Source organism: Geotrypetes seraphini, chromosome 4, assembly GCF_902459505.1.
Source record: "Geotrypetes seraphini chromosome 4, aGeoSer1.1, whole genome shotgun sequence".
Lineage (NCBI taxonomy): Eukaryota > Metazoa > Chordata > Amphibia > Gymnophiona > Dermophiidae > Geotrypetes > Geotrypetes seraphini.
The window spans coordinates 191,553,198-191,567,520 of NC_047087.1; the positions used below are offsets into that span (position 1 = coordinate 191,553,198).

Consider the following 14,323-nt stretch of genomic DNA (forward strand, 5'->3'; position numbering starts at 1 on the left):
CTATGCAACCGCAAATAAATAAAACAATTCAAAAATCATTCGCAATCATGAGAAACCTGAGACAAGTCCGAAAATTCTTTGAAAGAACACAATTCCAACTTATAGTACAATCCCTAATACTAGGTATATTGGACTACTGTAACATACTCTTCCTTCCATGTCCTGCAACTACGATAAGACAACTCCAAACAATCCAAAATACAGCTTTAAGACTCATCTACTCATTGAAAAAACATGATCACATCACTGAAGCCTTCATCAATTCACACTGGCTCCCAATCCAAGAAAGAATCCAATTCAAATTCTACTGCATATTATTTAAAACCCTACACGGAGACAGCCCATCATACCTGAACAATCGCCTCATCCAAGCACCCAGTACCAGACACAGAAAAACGCACTCCCCATTCATACCCCCCCCAATCAAGGAAGTAAAAAGAACAAAACTACACGACGGCCTCCTAGCCACTCAAGCCGCAAGACTGGACAACCAGATCTCCAACCTTCTGATGACCACCCCAGACTATAGGACGTTCAGAAAAGAAATAAAAACCACACTTTTCAAGAAATTCCTGAAACAGCAATAACAACACGACCTCTAAATGCTCTTAAGATCTACAACTTACCTCTCTAGCTAATCATTGTAATTCTGTCTTTTTTAAATTAACCTTTTGTAATCCGCCTTGAACCGCAAGGTAATGGCGGAATAGAAATCCCTAATGTAATGTAATGTAATGTAATAGTGGCCTAGGTCTGCAACTTACCTCTGTCACAGTAAGAAAGCAACCTGGTTTTAACAATCACAGAATAAAGCAGATGATGTAAGTCAGATTGACAGTTAAGACATGAATATTGAAATCATTTTAATTTTGGATTTTTTCTTCTTTTTGCTTTTCTCTGTTTTAATGGCGTTCTTTTCTTCCTTTATTATTTGTAAACCGTGCTGCTGTTAAACCGAAGTGCGGTCAAAAATTTTAACAAACATAAATAAAACAAATCAGGCAATTAGGAGCAGTGGCCCATGCACCACATTTATTGTGTGCTATTGTTTATAAAATGCTTGAATAGCTCCAAACATGCATAAAATTTCTAATTTAGACAAAAGATATGTACAGATTGTATTTTATGGCAAACCAGAAAGGGAGAAGAACTCGAGTGTTTTCAAACTTTCAAGTCATGTTCCAGGAGATAAGGAAGGCAGTTGACAGCAGTGTACATCGACATTCAGTACTCCTCTCAGCTGATTAAACAAATCTGCACATGGCTTGAGATATTTCTGTACCTAAGCAGTCCTGTAACTGTCAAGGAACGATCATGGAGTCTCGAGTATTTTATTCTTTCACGAATATCTTTACAGTTGAGCAGAACCATCAGTTCTTGCCTCAACAAAGGTTTTTTTTACAAAATTAACAAATTTTTTAAACGGGTCTGTCGCTATTCAGCTCAGTGTGATTCTTAGCTAATTAAGCAACTTTTATTATCCACAATGAATTAAATGAACCCATAACAATGAAATGTAAAGATGCTGTTCCTGTACACTGTAGGTCTATATATTAAATATTTGCCAAGAGAAACCATGCATATACAAAATACATCAAGCTTTACAGACTTGATATGCATCAAAATTTGACTTTCAGACTGTACATATTTCAATTAAAGTACCCTCAAATTAAGAGTTTGATGATTGTTTTGTATTCTAAAACTAAAATGCACATGTTTTAATTTACATGATGAAAAAAAATACCAAAAACAGCTGGGACAAAAATGTTTAAATTAGACATTTTTTGATATTTGTTCAAATAACAAAACAATCTATATAGTGATTTTCTGGTAAGTCTCAAAATAAAAGATACAGTCAGTGTAATACAGAATTAGCAACATCTACAAAGTACACTTGAGGTCAGTGCCAACAGAACTTTTGGCATTGAATGCTTTTTTCATGATCAAAATACATGTACATGCAGGGGTTACATGTTAAGACTATTTCAGAAATAAACATGTTATTAAATAGCACATTAAAGTCTGATCAAATAGTAAAGAACCAATTACTATAAAAAAAAAATTTTTTTTGTAAACGTAAAAGTATTTGCCAACAATGAGAATAGTGACAGGGGTGGGCTGAGATGGCGCTTTAGTAAATCCAGACCCAAGGCTTTTTCCCCCAGGGAATCACCAGTGCAAGATCCTGAAGGGTTGGTGGTGGTTAAAAACGCTGGTGCCAGCACTCACAGAGGTTGAGAAGGGACAGGTTTCTGGAAAATATGATTCTTGAAGGGAGGTCCCAATCTGATCTTAGCAAGGAGTCAATGGAGGAGACCCCGCCGGGATGCACATCACAAGCGGGGATTGGGGCAAGGCATATGGGCAGGAGCTTGGTGCAGCTCTGTTGTCACTGGATATTGTTGTTGCCAATCCCAATGTTTTCATTTATGGTATTCACTGAATTAATGCTGTCTTGCTGCAGTGCATCTTTCCTGGGAGGCATCCGTTCGTTGATCCTGTCCAAACCCTTTGCTTCTTCAAAGCTGCAGATTTTATGTTGTGGAGAGAATCCTCGAATTGCTTTTAACAAAATGCAAATGTCAGTCAGGGTGGGAAAATCAACAGCTGAAAAGCAACTTTCAAAATGAATTTAGAATACCACAAGAAAGAAAACAGTGATTTCTGATGCTCACGTGCTCTTAAAAACCTACCTCTCTGCATCACGTGATAATCATCATTTCTCCAATAACATAGAAAGAAAATCTGACATTATATGGTAAATGCAGATTCTATAACAATGCACCTAATTTTTGGAAACGCCCCGAGCTGCCCCTGGCCATGTCCCCTTTTCAAATTTGCATACTGCATCTGGCACACAAATCAGCGCAATTCTGTAAAAAGTATGTGCGTAACTTAATTAGTCCCAATTAAAGTCAATTATAAGGTTTTAATTGCCAATTAAGTTGTGCATGTAGAACAGCTACATGCACTTATGGATGCACACAACTTTAGGTGACGTTTATAGAATTTGGGGGTTAATTTGTAAATTAGCACATGCAAAATACACGCTCACTGAAACAACAGTTGGTGCGCTAGTGCGATAACGGTTTATGAGTTAAATGTTTCATGCACTTTAGTAAAAGGGCCCCTTAAAGTATCTACTGAAGCAAGGTCACATCATACAGAACATTTACGAAATCCATATTACCTTTACCACAGCACGCACAACACAAAACACAGAAACATACATCTGAGTGCAAGGAACTACACAGTCTCCCTACACGGCAAGAAAACCCACTGAGAAGTGGCATCTCAGTCACCAGGCAATGAGAATTCCCAGGAGAGAAAGGGAAGAGGCTATGTGAATAAATAACACTGATTGTGTAAGGTGAACCCAAAACACACTCCAAAGACAGGACACGCTTGAACTCCCCACCCCCACCCAAACACTACAGATGGCAATAAAGATTCTGGCCATACCTTTGTCAGCCTCAATTGCCTCAACTGTGGCTGTACAGAAGTGATCAGGCGCATGCAAAATGAAGGAGAGAGGTAAAAAGTGTAATATCGGATAGCTGAAAAAAGGTTTGTGGTTAACTCTATACAGCCAAATATTGCACACTGCACATTACTGACATTTTAAATTGAAATGTACTCGTAAATGGATGACTGGAACAAAGATTCTCTCTGAATAACACAGATATAGTGAAAATCCAATATCAGTAATAAATAACACTTTCACATAGACAGTGCACTATGAAAGAGAAAAGCTACAACCCAGGCCATTTAAAATGAACCCAGGGGGAGGAATAAGCCTCAGAAAAAGTCCCTCCCGCCACAATAGAGGCTCAAGGTGTTCAGGCAAAAACCTCATTGGCATAAAAATCCTCCCCTGGGATAAAACTCTGTGCGGTGCAATGAAAGCTCAATACTAGGGCTGCCCAAGTCCGTCCTTGAGATCTACTGGCAGGCCAGGTTTTCAGGCTATCCACAATAAACATGCATGAGAGAGATTTGCCTGTACTCTCATCTTGGTATGCAAATCTCTCTCATGCATATTCATTGTGGATATCCTGAAAATCTGGCCTGCCAGTAGATCTCGAGAACCGAACTTGGGCAGCCCTGCTCAATACAGTCAAGGCAAGATGAACTTTTAAACTTATCTTAGACCAGGGGTCTCAAAGTCCCTCCTTGAGGGCCGCAATCCAGTCAGGTTTTCAGGATTTCCTCAATGAATATGCATGAGATCTATGTGCATGCACTACTTTCAATGCATATTCATTGGGGAAATCCTGAAAACCCGACTGGATTGCGGCCCTCAAGGGGGGACTTTGAGATCCCTGTCTTAGACTGACGATCGGTACACCAACGGTGGCCAGCATTTCACAATTCTGCCTTAGGGTGTGACCAATCTGATCGTGAACTTTAAAGTGGGACTTGTAAGACCCGTCTCCCTGAGACGTGTCCCACTTTAAAGTTCATGATCAGATTGGTCACACCCTAAGGCAGAAATTGTGAAATGCTGGCCACCGTTGGTGTACCAATCGTCAGTCTAAGTCAGAGGTGGGTAATCCAGTTCTCATGTTTTCAGGATTTCTTCAGGTTTTCAGGATTTCCCCAATGAATATGCATGAGATCTATTTGCATGCACTGCTTTCAATGCATATTCATTGAGGAAATCCTGAAAACCCGACTGGATTCCGGCCCTCGAGGACTGGAGTTGCCCACCCCTGGTCTAAGATAAGTTTAAAAGTTCACCTTGCCTTGACTGTATTGAGCTGGGTGTATCCTGAGCGCAGGGGTTCACAACCCCTGTTCTAGCTCATGATCTGCCCTTTCATCTGACTGTCAATAAGCAAACTTGAATTTTTATCAACAGCAGACAGTGAAGAACCACTGAAATATCTGCAGTTTGCAAACTACTTAACTGGGAAAAGAATGTTACATGCCTACCCTATCAGGCTCTTCTTTTCTGGTCCTCCAGCCCAGGCATCATTGAATCTAGAACTTTCAGTATGTTTTTTTTCTCAGTGTAAAAAGAAAGGCACAACTTCTAAGAATAGGAGTGTTTATGCAGTGTTTTAGGACAGAGTTTGCATGAAAGGTGCTATGCCTCTCTGTCCCTGGCCCGGATGCACTAAAGCCACAGTGCATCTAGCAATCGTTTAGCATTGACCTAATTTAACCGACCGATGTATCGCGTGCTTTTCCATGCTTTCATTGCAGCCTCTGACTCAGCTACGAAAATGACCTCATTAGTATTAAAATGAGTTTGTTCAAATTAAGATCAGCACACCGATTGATGCTCTAACATTGCTTTGCGATGCACAAAATAGAGCAATTACTTCGAATGACCCAAAAAAACTTGTTGGTAACTGGGCAGGGCCTTAAGCCTTTCCCAGTGCATCCCAGGATGCACCAAGAAGGAGAAGGTCTGTCATTTTGAAGAGGTGGGCCTGCTGGCAGGAGGGAGTGGGCATTCCTCTTGCCAGATTTCTACAAGGTACAAGGTGAGGAGAGGGGGGGATTCTGACTTGACTCCCTCTAGCCCACCAGGGCCTTCTCTTGGAGACTTGGTGGGGTGGTGGGAGGAGTTGGAAGGGGGAATTGGGGGGAGTATGGAGGTGTGGGGGGATGTCCAGGTATTGGGCATTCAGGGGCATGGGGGTGGTCCAGTTGGCCTAGGCAAGAGGGAGTAGGCATTGTTGGGGAGGGAGGCCATTGTTGGGGGGGTCAGTGGGCGGGTTCAGGTGGCTAAGGCAGGATGGAGTGGGCATCCCTCCTGCCTCTTTTTTTCAGGGGGCCGTCATCAGGGTTCAGCTGTTGGCAGGTGGGGTGGGGATATGTGCCCATTAAAAAAAAAAGGTCTTCTTGTCCCAAACATCTGAGTGGCAGGAGGCTGCTTCGGGGCTTCCCTGCCACTCAGCTGGTCGGTCTTCCCCTGCCAGCTCTGCACATATGTGAAAGTCGTTTTTCTTGTGTAAAATTGCTTTTCCAATGACTGCTGGGGTGGGATTATGGACGACTGCCGCAAAACTAATTTGCATGCAAAGTCGGTTAAATGTCGATTGCCATTTTAAAATCGACCCATAGCGATCCACATAGTCTTAATGATGATTTTTAATGCGTCTGAGCCTCTGTGTCTATAAATTGCTTTAGGATACAGTTTGCATCTCTCTCTTGTATTGTACTTGGGAAGAAAGTTAATTTCTGTCTCAATGAAATGCTCTTTGGGAGAGAATTTCCATTGTAAGTCCCTATATCAGGACTTCCCACAATACAAATGCATGAGACAAATTTGCATACATAAGGGGGGGGGGGGTCTCTGGTGTATGCAGATTTCTCTCATATATTCCTTGTGGATATTCTGAAAAAAGACTGGCTATGGAGAACTGGTTTGGCATTATCCCTCTCTCTCTCAAAGTGGGTGCATTGTTATGTCACAGACTTAGCTTGGACAATAGTTTATCTGTATAAATTAAGTGGTTTAGTTACGCCAGCAAAAATATCCTACATTAAACCATCACTTAGCTATAAGGATAATAGTTGAGTATCACCAGCTACTTTTAGCAGTGCCAATACCCACTCTCTGTTCAGCACTACCACTTCTACAGATAGTGATGATAAATATATGTAAATTATTTAAACATCGCAGCCAGTGTTTGGGGAAAAAACAAAACTCTAACCATAGGGTTTAAATATTAACCTGTCACTGCTTATTAATTATAAAATCAACTCGGAAGAATCAAATTTTTAGAAAATATTCATGAGCCAGATTACAAGTATATTTTGAGTGTAGTTCTTTTTATTTTCATGCAAAAATATATGGCCACTTAATAAACACCCTTTTCTCTTTAACCTATTTGTAAAACTTTCTATCCCTTTATATCTGGGCTTTGACATCATCATCATAAAAGTTCAGACAGTGGGGACAGTCCCTCTGTGAAACATCAAAAAAGGTATTAAACTTGCTACCACAACAACATAGACAGAGACATAGCAGGTCTGGGAAAGCAATTTAATTAATGCATTAACAGACATACATATAGAGAAGCAGGGAGACAGATCTAAGCTACATCTGTAAAGGAAGGAATCATAGGGTGTTACATGAACAATGGACAGAGAAAAATTATACACAGAACAATTAACACACCACAGACTTTGGCAGAGATTACCAGGGTACAAAACTTAGCAGCATCTGATAAACAGTGAAAGCTAATTGGTTAAATAGAAAAAGTCTTATTGGAGAATTCCAGTGGGCTTTACAATGATAGTGGCTTTAAAAAAAAACAAAACAAAACTAGGAAACTACACCTGTAAGAACATTTGCAGCACCTGAGTTAGAAGTAAAAGATAAGAGAAAGGGAGAAGGAAACCAGGTCAACTGGCTTCCCATTTGTGCAAACAAAACAGTTTTGCTGGCTCTCTCCAGCATCTTTGTTAGAATTCCTAGCCCAGGTGATCTCTACTTCAACCCCTGACAGTGAAGCAGCACTCACAGATTTTCAGATATGTAGGTTGATGTATGTCTCCTTCTAACCAACCATGCCACACACCCATTGTGCTTATGGCAGAGCAGTCCCCATGGTGCCCAATGACACTTTCATGCATGATTGTAACACGAGCTTACTGCATCAATCCCTGGGTGTTTTCTCATGGATTGTTCTGCAGCACATGGCTACCTAATTCAAGAATGATGCAAAAATTTAACTCCCCAATTCTGTAATCAAATAAGCCTGGTACTAAAACTATACACTAACAGGGCAGAGAACACTGTATGCATGCGTGCACAGCTCTGCACTAATGGCAATTGGAGGCCTTGCATAAGACCTTCAGTTAACATTATCCCAGACTCAATTGTCTGATCCCTTTCTCTGGACATTTCCGACATCCCAAGTAGGCCCAGTTCCCCAGAATGTCTTCACTAAATCCAAAAACATGCCCAGTGCTCCAAGTGGCTCTAGTATGTACCATGTGGTGTCAAGATGGCAGTGCAGAGGCAGAAACAACTGGGCATCGCTTTTCTCTCAATTTTTAAAGGCACAAGGAGAGGGATATGGGGAAGTTTGGAAGGGGGGCTACTTAGATAACCAGGGTCATTTGTGGGACAGGGGAGTCTGGAGGGGGCCCACTTGGGACACCAGGGATATTTTCAGGATCTAGGGGTAGGGGGCATGGGGGAATTCTCTGCCCCTGTGCTTCATCTTTACATCAGCCTTATTAATCTGGCATAAAGATTCAGCATTACTAAATGAGTTTTTAAAAAAAACCCACTGTACTAGATTTTTGCAACTAGATGCAATTTCATATTCAACTGTTTGCATGCGTTTTACATGTCTACTATCCTCTCTTTAGTGCAATGGTTTTACACTCATTTTCCTAAATTAAATCATTCCTCCTGCATCAAGAGCAGATTTAGCACAAGAAAATCAAATGTAAACCCAATGCACTAATGGGTAGCACAGCTTACTTTACCCCCTCCCCATGTATGTGATCCTTGGAAAGATGCTCAGTCCCTGGGAAGAACAATGCTATTATTATTGCCCAATAAACAGAGCAGAGAAAGTGACTTCTTTGAGGTCAAACAGGTCAGAATTAGAACTACACTACACATTCTTCGTGCAACAATCAAGACCTGCATTAAAGAATATGTTTTAAAAAGAGAAGAGAATTTCATTACATAAAAACTGCAGCCCCTCTCTCAATTTTGAATTCAGCTGTAAAGACTTTGGGTCCCTGTTTGCTGTCATCTTCTACCCTGGTAAGCTTTTTTTCACACTGTGATTCACAGAGAAAGCAGAACTCAGATCAGCTGCTTAGAAAGGATCTGAAAAGCAGGGAGAAACTCCCAGCATGCATTGTGTGCAGTATTAGGAAAAGCGGATGCTGTGCTCCAGCCCCTCTGAGGCATAGAGAGCTCTATAGCATCATTACCACTTTGCAGAGTCTGTCGCCCACCAGCCAAGACACCGCTGGGTAACATTCCAGTGGGGGTCAGCCCCTTGAGTGTCAGCACACTTTCACTCTCCTCCCTAGGAAAAACACACAAAATAAAGGCAAAGTTAATGGTCAGCTGTCCATTTTGACACAACATGTTACAATTTAAACAAAGAGTGAGGAGCTAAGCTCATTCTTACCAGCAAATCCAAATTGTAAAATGATGTAAAACAAAGAACAAGGAGTAGGCAAAGTTCAATGATAATTCATTTAAAAACCTACACTAATTTATGTTTGATGAGCTAAAATAGAGGGGAAAAGGAAAGCAACAAAAAATAAGCTAACATGCTTCACCAATTCTGTTGCTGTGAGAATAACGTAGCTATATTCTGCTACAGGATGGATAAATCAGCTGTTCACAGGTTTCTTACACAGATCCTTTACATGTACTGTACAGTGTAAATGTTATTCCTAGATTACCCAATTGTCAGGAACAGCAGACTAAACAAAGAAAATACTTAAATAAAAGCACTTATGCCACCTCTGCCTGTACTGTATATGTGTATGGTAGGTTCAGAGTGATTGCCTTTTTTACAGGGACTCATACTGAGTCATGACCCTCAGTCTGGAGGTACCAGAGCACAACGGAGAAATCTTTGCGGAAGAGAAATAAACAGCAGTAGAACAGATAAGTGAGTGTTTCATCAGTACTCTGTGTTAGTCTATAAATGTTGGCATTAAAAAAATATCATGACGCTGCAATTACTGAGATTTCCTAACAACTGTGTGTCAGAAATTGTCTTATTAGTCATGGTCATTATATATGATGAAGCAGACACCTTAATGTTAGCCTGACTTACTAAGATAAGATGCTATAACAGCAGTCACTGGTATGAAGCACTTAGATGCAGATTTCTGCTTTATGGGATCTATGCCACTGACCAGTAGAAAGTATAAATAGAAATAAACTGAAAGAAGCTGGCCTGATTGGTATGCCAGCCAGACAGGTCTAGGATTTGCCATTGAGCTGGCATGCTCAGGCTTGGGGGGAGGGAAGGTGATTGCTGCTGGGGTGGCGATCCTTCAATCATTGATGCTGAGGGTGTACTTCAAGTCAGCAAGAGAGGGAGGGAGAGGCACAGACTGCTGAGGGGAGAAAAATAGGGGGAGGGGAACCCCCCCAAAATTTAAATGTGCCATAATCAGAGTCACCAGCTCATAGAATGTGGCTGTATAAGAATATATCCTCCTTGCTCTCTTGCTTTCTTTCGTATAAGATATTCTTATATTATTATATTATCTGGTAGTTTGCTTCATGCTTGGAAATGCATTTGCTTTGTAAAAATAAAGGTATATTTTATTCTTGAAATGCACTAATGTAAGTCAGTGTCTTCTTTATCTCTTCCTTTTATCATTCTCTGCCCTTTATTCCTATTGTCCCTTTCTTATGAATGTTTTATTTTTATATTTTGAGAGACTAGGAAAAAATCAACTAACTAGCCACTTTCCCCTAAAGAGATATCCCTATTTTTGAGACCAGCCAGGGTAGCTAAGGGCTGTCCACAAATTTCTCTATTAAGGAAAAAATGTCTCTGAACAACTAAAATGCAGAGTGACCAAACTAACCATATGAATAACAGACATAATGTTGACAATTACAGTCATGTGAAAAAATTAGGACACTCCATGAAATATTCAGTTCTTTCTTAAGAAATGTTCACGTATCAATGTCAAATCATTTTTTTAAATTTATCTCTGGAAAAGAAAGTGATGTAATTGCAGGTAAACAACAAAAACTTTCCTTGATTTACTCATGAAACAAAATATATCCACAAAAATGTGTATTCTGAGGAATAAATTAGGACACCACCACATATCCTCCCACTTAAAGTGTCTCAAATCACATCAGGTGCACATGATTAAAACATCGTTACTCAGCATTTTGAAGGAGATTTGTCCTACTTAAACCTCAGACATTTAGTTTGGTGTGCTCATGACTGCTGCAGTGAGAGTGAACACCATGGTGAGATCAAAAGAACTGTCCTAGGCCTTCAGAAAGAAAATTGTAGCAGCTAATAAGTCTGGTAAGGGATTTAAAAAGATCTTGAAAGAATTTGACATTAGCCATTCCACAGTCCGGAAAATATAGTACAAGTGGAGGTGTGGAGGTGAAGAAAGAGGGGATTGGGGTTGTGTGCTTGAGCTGGGAGTGGTTCTGACAGGAGGGGCCTTAAACAACATGGTCCAATAAGAGCCTCAGGCCCCTCCCAGTGCACCAGGGAGGGGAAGGCCCATTTTGGAAGAGGTGGGGGGTCAGCTGGCTGGAGGAAGTAGTCATCCCTCCGGTCAGCCATCTAATTAAAAGAATGAGGGAGAGGGGTCGGAGGTAGGGGGTGGGTGTTGTGATGCAGCGGGAGAGAATGGGCATCTTTCCCTCTGCTAGGGGGGCTTCGCTTGGCAATGAGAGAGTGAGCATTTCTCCCACTGCATAGGGGGTGTTGTGTGGCAGCAAGAGAGAATGGGCATCTCTCCCACTGCTGGGGGGGGGGGGGGCGCTTCTCAAAATGGCTTTTCTAGCAGTCTCCGACACTGCTATACCGGGGTTTTAAACAGCGCTGTCACTGTACCGGCACCCTTGGACCAGTTGCTGATTTTTGTTGCTAAAAGCCAATGCTGCTCTTGGAGAATGGCTCAGCAATTTTTAAGAATCCACCAGAGTGCTCATTTTAATGTTAAAGAGTCCATTTACATGTCATTGTCGGAGACTGCTAGAAACCTAGCTAAAAACAGAGATAAGACGTTTTGATAATCCACTGCTACAATGCGTGCTAGCTAAACCGTTTAGCGAAGGTATTAAACTTTTGAGAATCTGGGCCTAAGTTAGTTAACTTTAAGCCCTGCCCTTGGAACGCCTCTTGCCCCACCTGAACAGAATTGCATAACTCTCAGCTGAAAGTCCAAGAAAAAGACTCAGCCAGTTTGGCTGACATTGCTGCCTGGATGTCTTGCCACCTTCTGAATGTCATCTGAAACTAAACATATCCTAGACTGAGCTGCTCCTCTTTTCTCCTAAATCCTCCACTCCTCTGCATCCATTCTCCATCTCTGGAAACAATACTATTATCGCTCCAGTCTCCTCTGCTTGCAACCTTGGAGTCGTCTTCGACTCCAACCTCTCATTTTCTAAGCACATCCAACTAATTGCTAAAGCCCCTTCCTCTCTGAGAACACTACCAGGACCCTTGTCCACACTCTCGTAACCTCATGCCTAGACTACTGCAATTTACTTCTAATAGATCTCCCGCTGAACCGTCTCTTCCACCTGCAATTAGTGCAAAACTCAGCTGCACAACATATCGAAACTTCTGGCTCCGAAACTCGGAGGAAAGGGTTTCTACAAGACAACGCCTGCAGCTGGGAAACCCTACGGGCAGAAGTGATGGCGACCAGAAAAACAGTCTGGATCATAAGATTCAGAAGCGAGGCATCATGAAGAAGCTCAAAAGGAGCTTCGGCAAGGCTCGACAAAACCCCATTAAGATCCCAGGCCGGGAACAGATTAACAGGCAGCCAGACCCGAAGAGCCCTTTCAAAAAATGAGCCACACCTAGATGCGACACCAATGAGGATTGGCTATCCGGAGATCGGAAACAAGATAGCCCGGCCACCTAGGCTCTTAAGGACGCTACAGTGAGGCCCTTATCCAGATCATCCTGGAGAAAAGCAAGGACCAAAAAAGGGTACACCAATGTTTGAAGGTGCTCTACGCCTTAGTGTAGGCTGACACTGTGGAAAACTTCTTGGATCTAAGAAGCGTAGCAATCACAAGCTCCGAAAGCCTTTATGTTCTAAGGCCGCATGCTCAAGAGCCAAGCTGTAAGAGCAAAGCGACCCGGATCTTCCATGGCCACCGGGCCCTGAGTAAGAAGGTCCATGGAGGCACTCAGGCGCAGACCACGTCCTACTTGCAGTCATATCAGATCCACATACCAGGGTCTGTGTGGCCAGTCGGAAGCCACTAGAAAGACTTGGTCTGGCTGAGTCACAATTCTGTGAAGAACCCGGCCTATCATTGGCCAGGGTGGAAAGACAAATAGAAGAACATCCGGAGGCCACAGCTGTATGAGGGCATCGATCCCTGTGCTTCCAGGCTCGAATCTTTGGCTGAAGAAGTATGACGCTTTCTTGTTGTGCGCCATGGCCATGAGATCGAGGTGGGGTGGGCCCCAATCTCGAACAATCTTCTGAAACGCCTGAGGCGACAGAATCCACTCGCCGGAATCCAGACTTTGATGACTGAGGAAGTCCACTTGAACATTGTCCACTCTAGCCACAAGGGATGTCGTCAGTGCCCGGAGATGAGGTTCTGCCCAAAGGAACAGAAGCAGAGCCTCCTGAGCCAAAAGGAGAGCTCTTGGTTCCTCCTTGACGATTGACATAGGCCACTGCTGTCGCATTGTCGGAAAAACCTCAAACAGCTTACCCCTCCAGATGAGACTGCGACGCTCTCAGGGCTAGCCAAATGGCCCTTAGCTCCACCCTGTTGATGGACTACTTCCTCTGCGACGGGGTTAAACAGCCCTGAAAGAGACGATGATAGCAGTGAGCCCCCCAGCTCCAAAGGCAATCTGCAACAGGACACCCCTGCAGAGTGATTGCGGGCAAAGCCACCAGGCCACGCTTGCCCTGGCCTCCAACATCCATGACAGATGCATCTATAAGGCATCTCGGTGTGGCGCCCACTGAGAAAGTAAGGCATGTTGAAACGAACACATGTGCACCCTCACCCAGGGGACATCCAGCGCGGCTACCATGGAGCCCAACAGCTGCAAGTAATCCCATGCTGACGGAGACAACTTCTTCAACAGAGCTGAAATCTGCGCACACAGCTTTTGTCTGCGAGGTTTGGGCAGGTAAACGCGACCCTTTGCTGTACTGAACAGAATTCCCAGGTATTCTAGAGATCGCGTGAGCATCAAGCGACTCTTTCAGAAGTTGATGATCCAGCCCAAACATTCCAGTACCTGGAGCACCCTTTCCACCATAGAACGCCCCTCTTCCAAAGAGGGTGCTCTGATCAACCAGTCGTCCAGATACAGGTGACCTTGCAACCCTATCTTCCTTAGCTTTCTACTTAAGAGCCTAAATTTGGCTTCCAGAACCTCCTTCCCACATTTTCCTATGTCATTGGTAGCCACATGTACCAAGACAGCTGGCTCCTCCCCAGAACTATCTAAAATCCTATCTAAGTGACGTGCAAGGTCTGCCACATTCGCACCAGGCAGGCAAGTGACTAGGTGATCCTCACGTCCACCAGCCACCCAGCTATCTATATGCCTTATGATCGAATCACCAACTATAACAGCTGTCCTAATCCTTCTCTCCTGAGCAGAAGCTCCTGGAG

The 14,323-nt window shown here is 42.8% G+C and overlaps 1 protein-coding gene across 7 annotated transcripts in view; it reads right to left on the bottom strand.

The window, feature by feature from the left end:
• Positions 1 to 1,005: 1,005 nt before the first annotated feature.
• Positions 1,006 to 14,323, bottom strand: part of PPP3CB (protein phosphatase 3 catalytic subunit beta) — a 133,124-nt gene continuing 119,806 nt past the window's right edge. For 4 of the 7 annotated variants that reach the window (XM_033941606.1, XM_033941605.1, XM_033941607.1 and 1 more), the window contains 3 exons: positions 8,917 to 9,014; positions 3,463 to 3,492; positions 1,006 to 2,562 (listed from right to left, as the gene is read on the bottom strand). In XM_033941606.1, coding sequence (XP_033797497.1) covers positions 2,390 to 2,562; positions 3,463 to 3,492; positions 8,917 to 9,014 — 301 coding nt within the window. In that variant the 3' untranslated portion in view covers positions 1,006 to 2,389. The remainder of the gene's footprint in view (positions 2,563 to 3,462; positions 3,493 to 8,916; positions 9,015 to 14,323) is intronic. The other 3 variants (XM_033941608.1, XM_033941611.1, XM_033941609.1) reach the window with 1 other exon arrangement.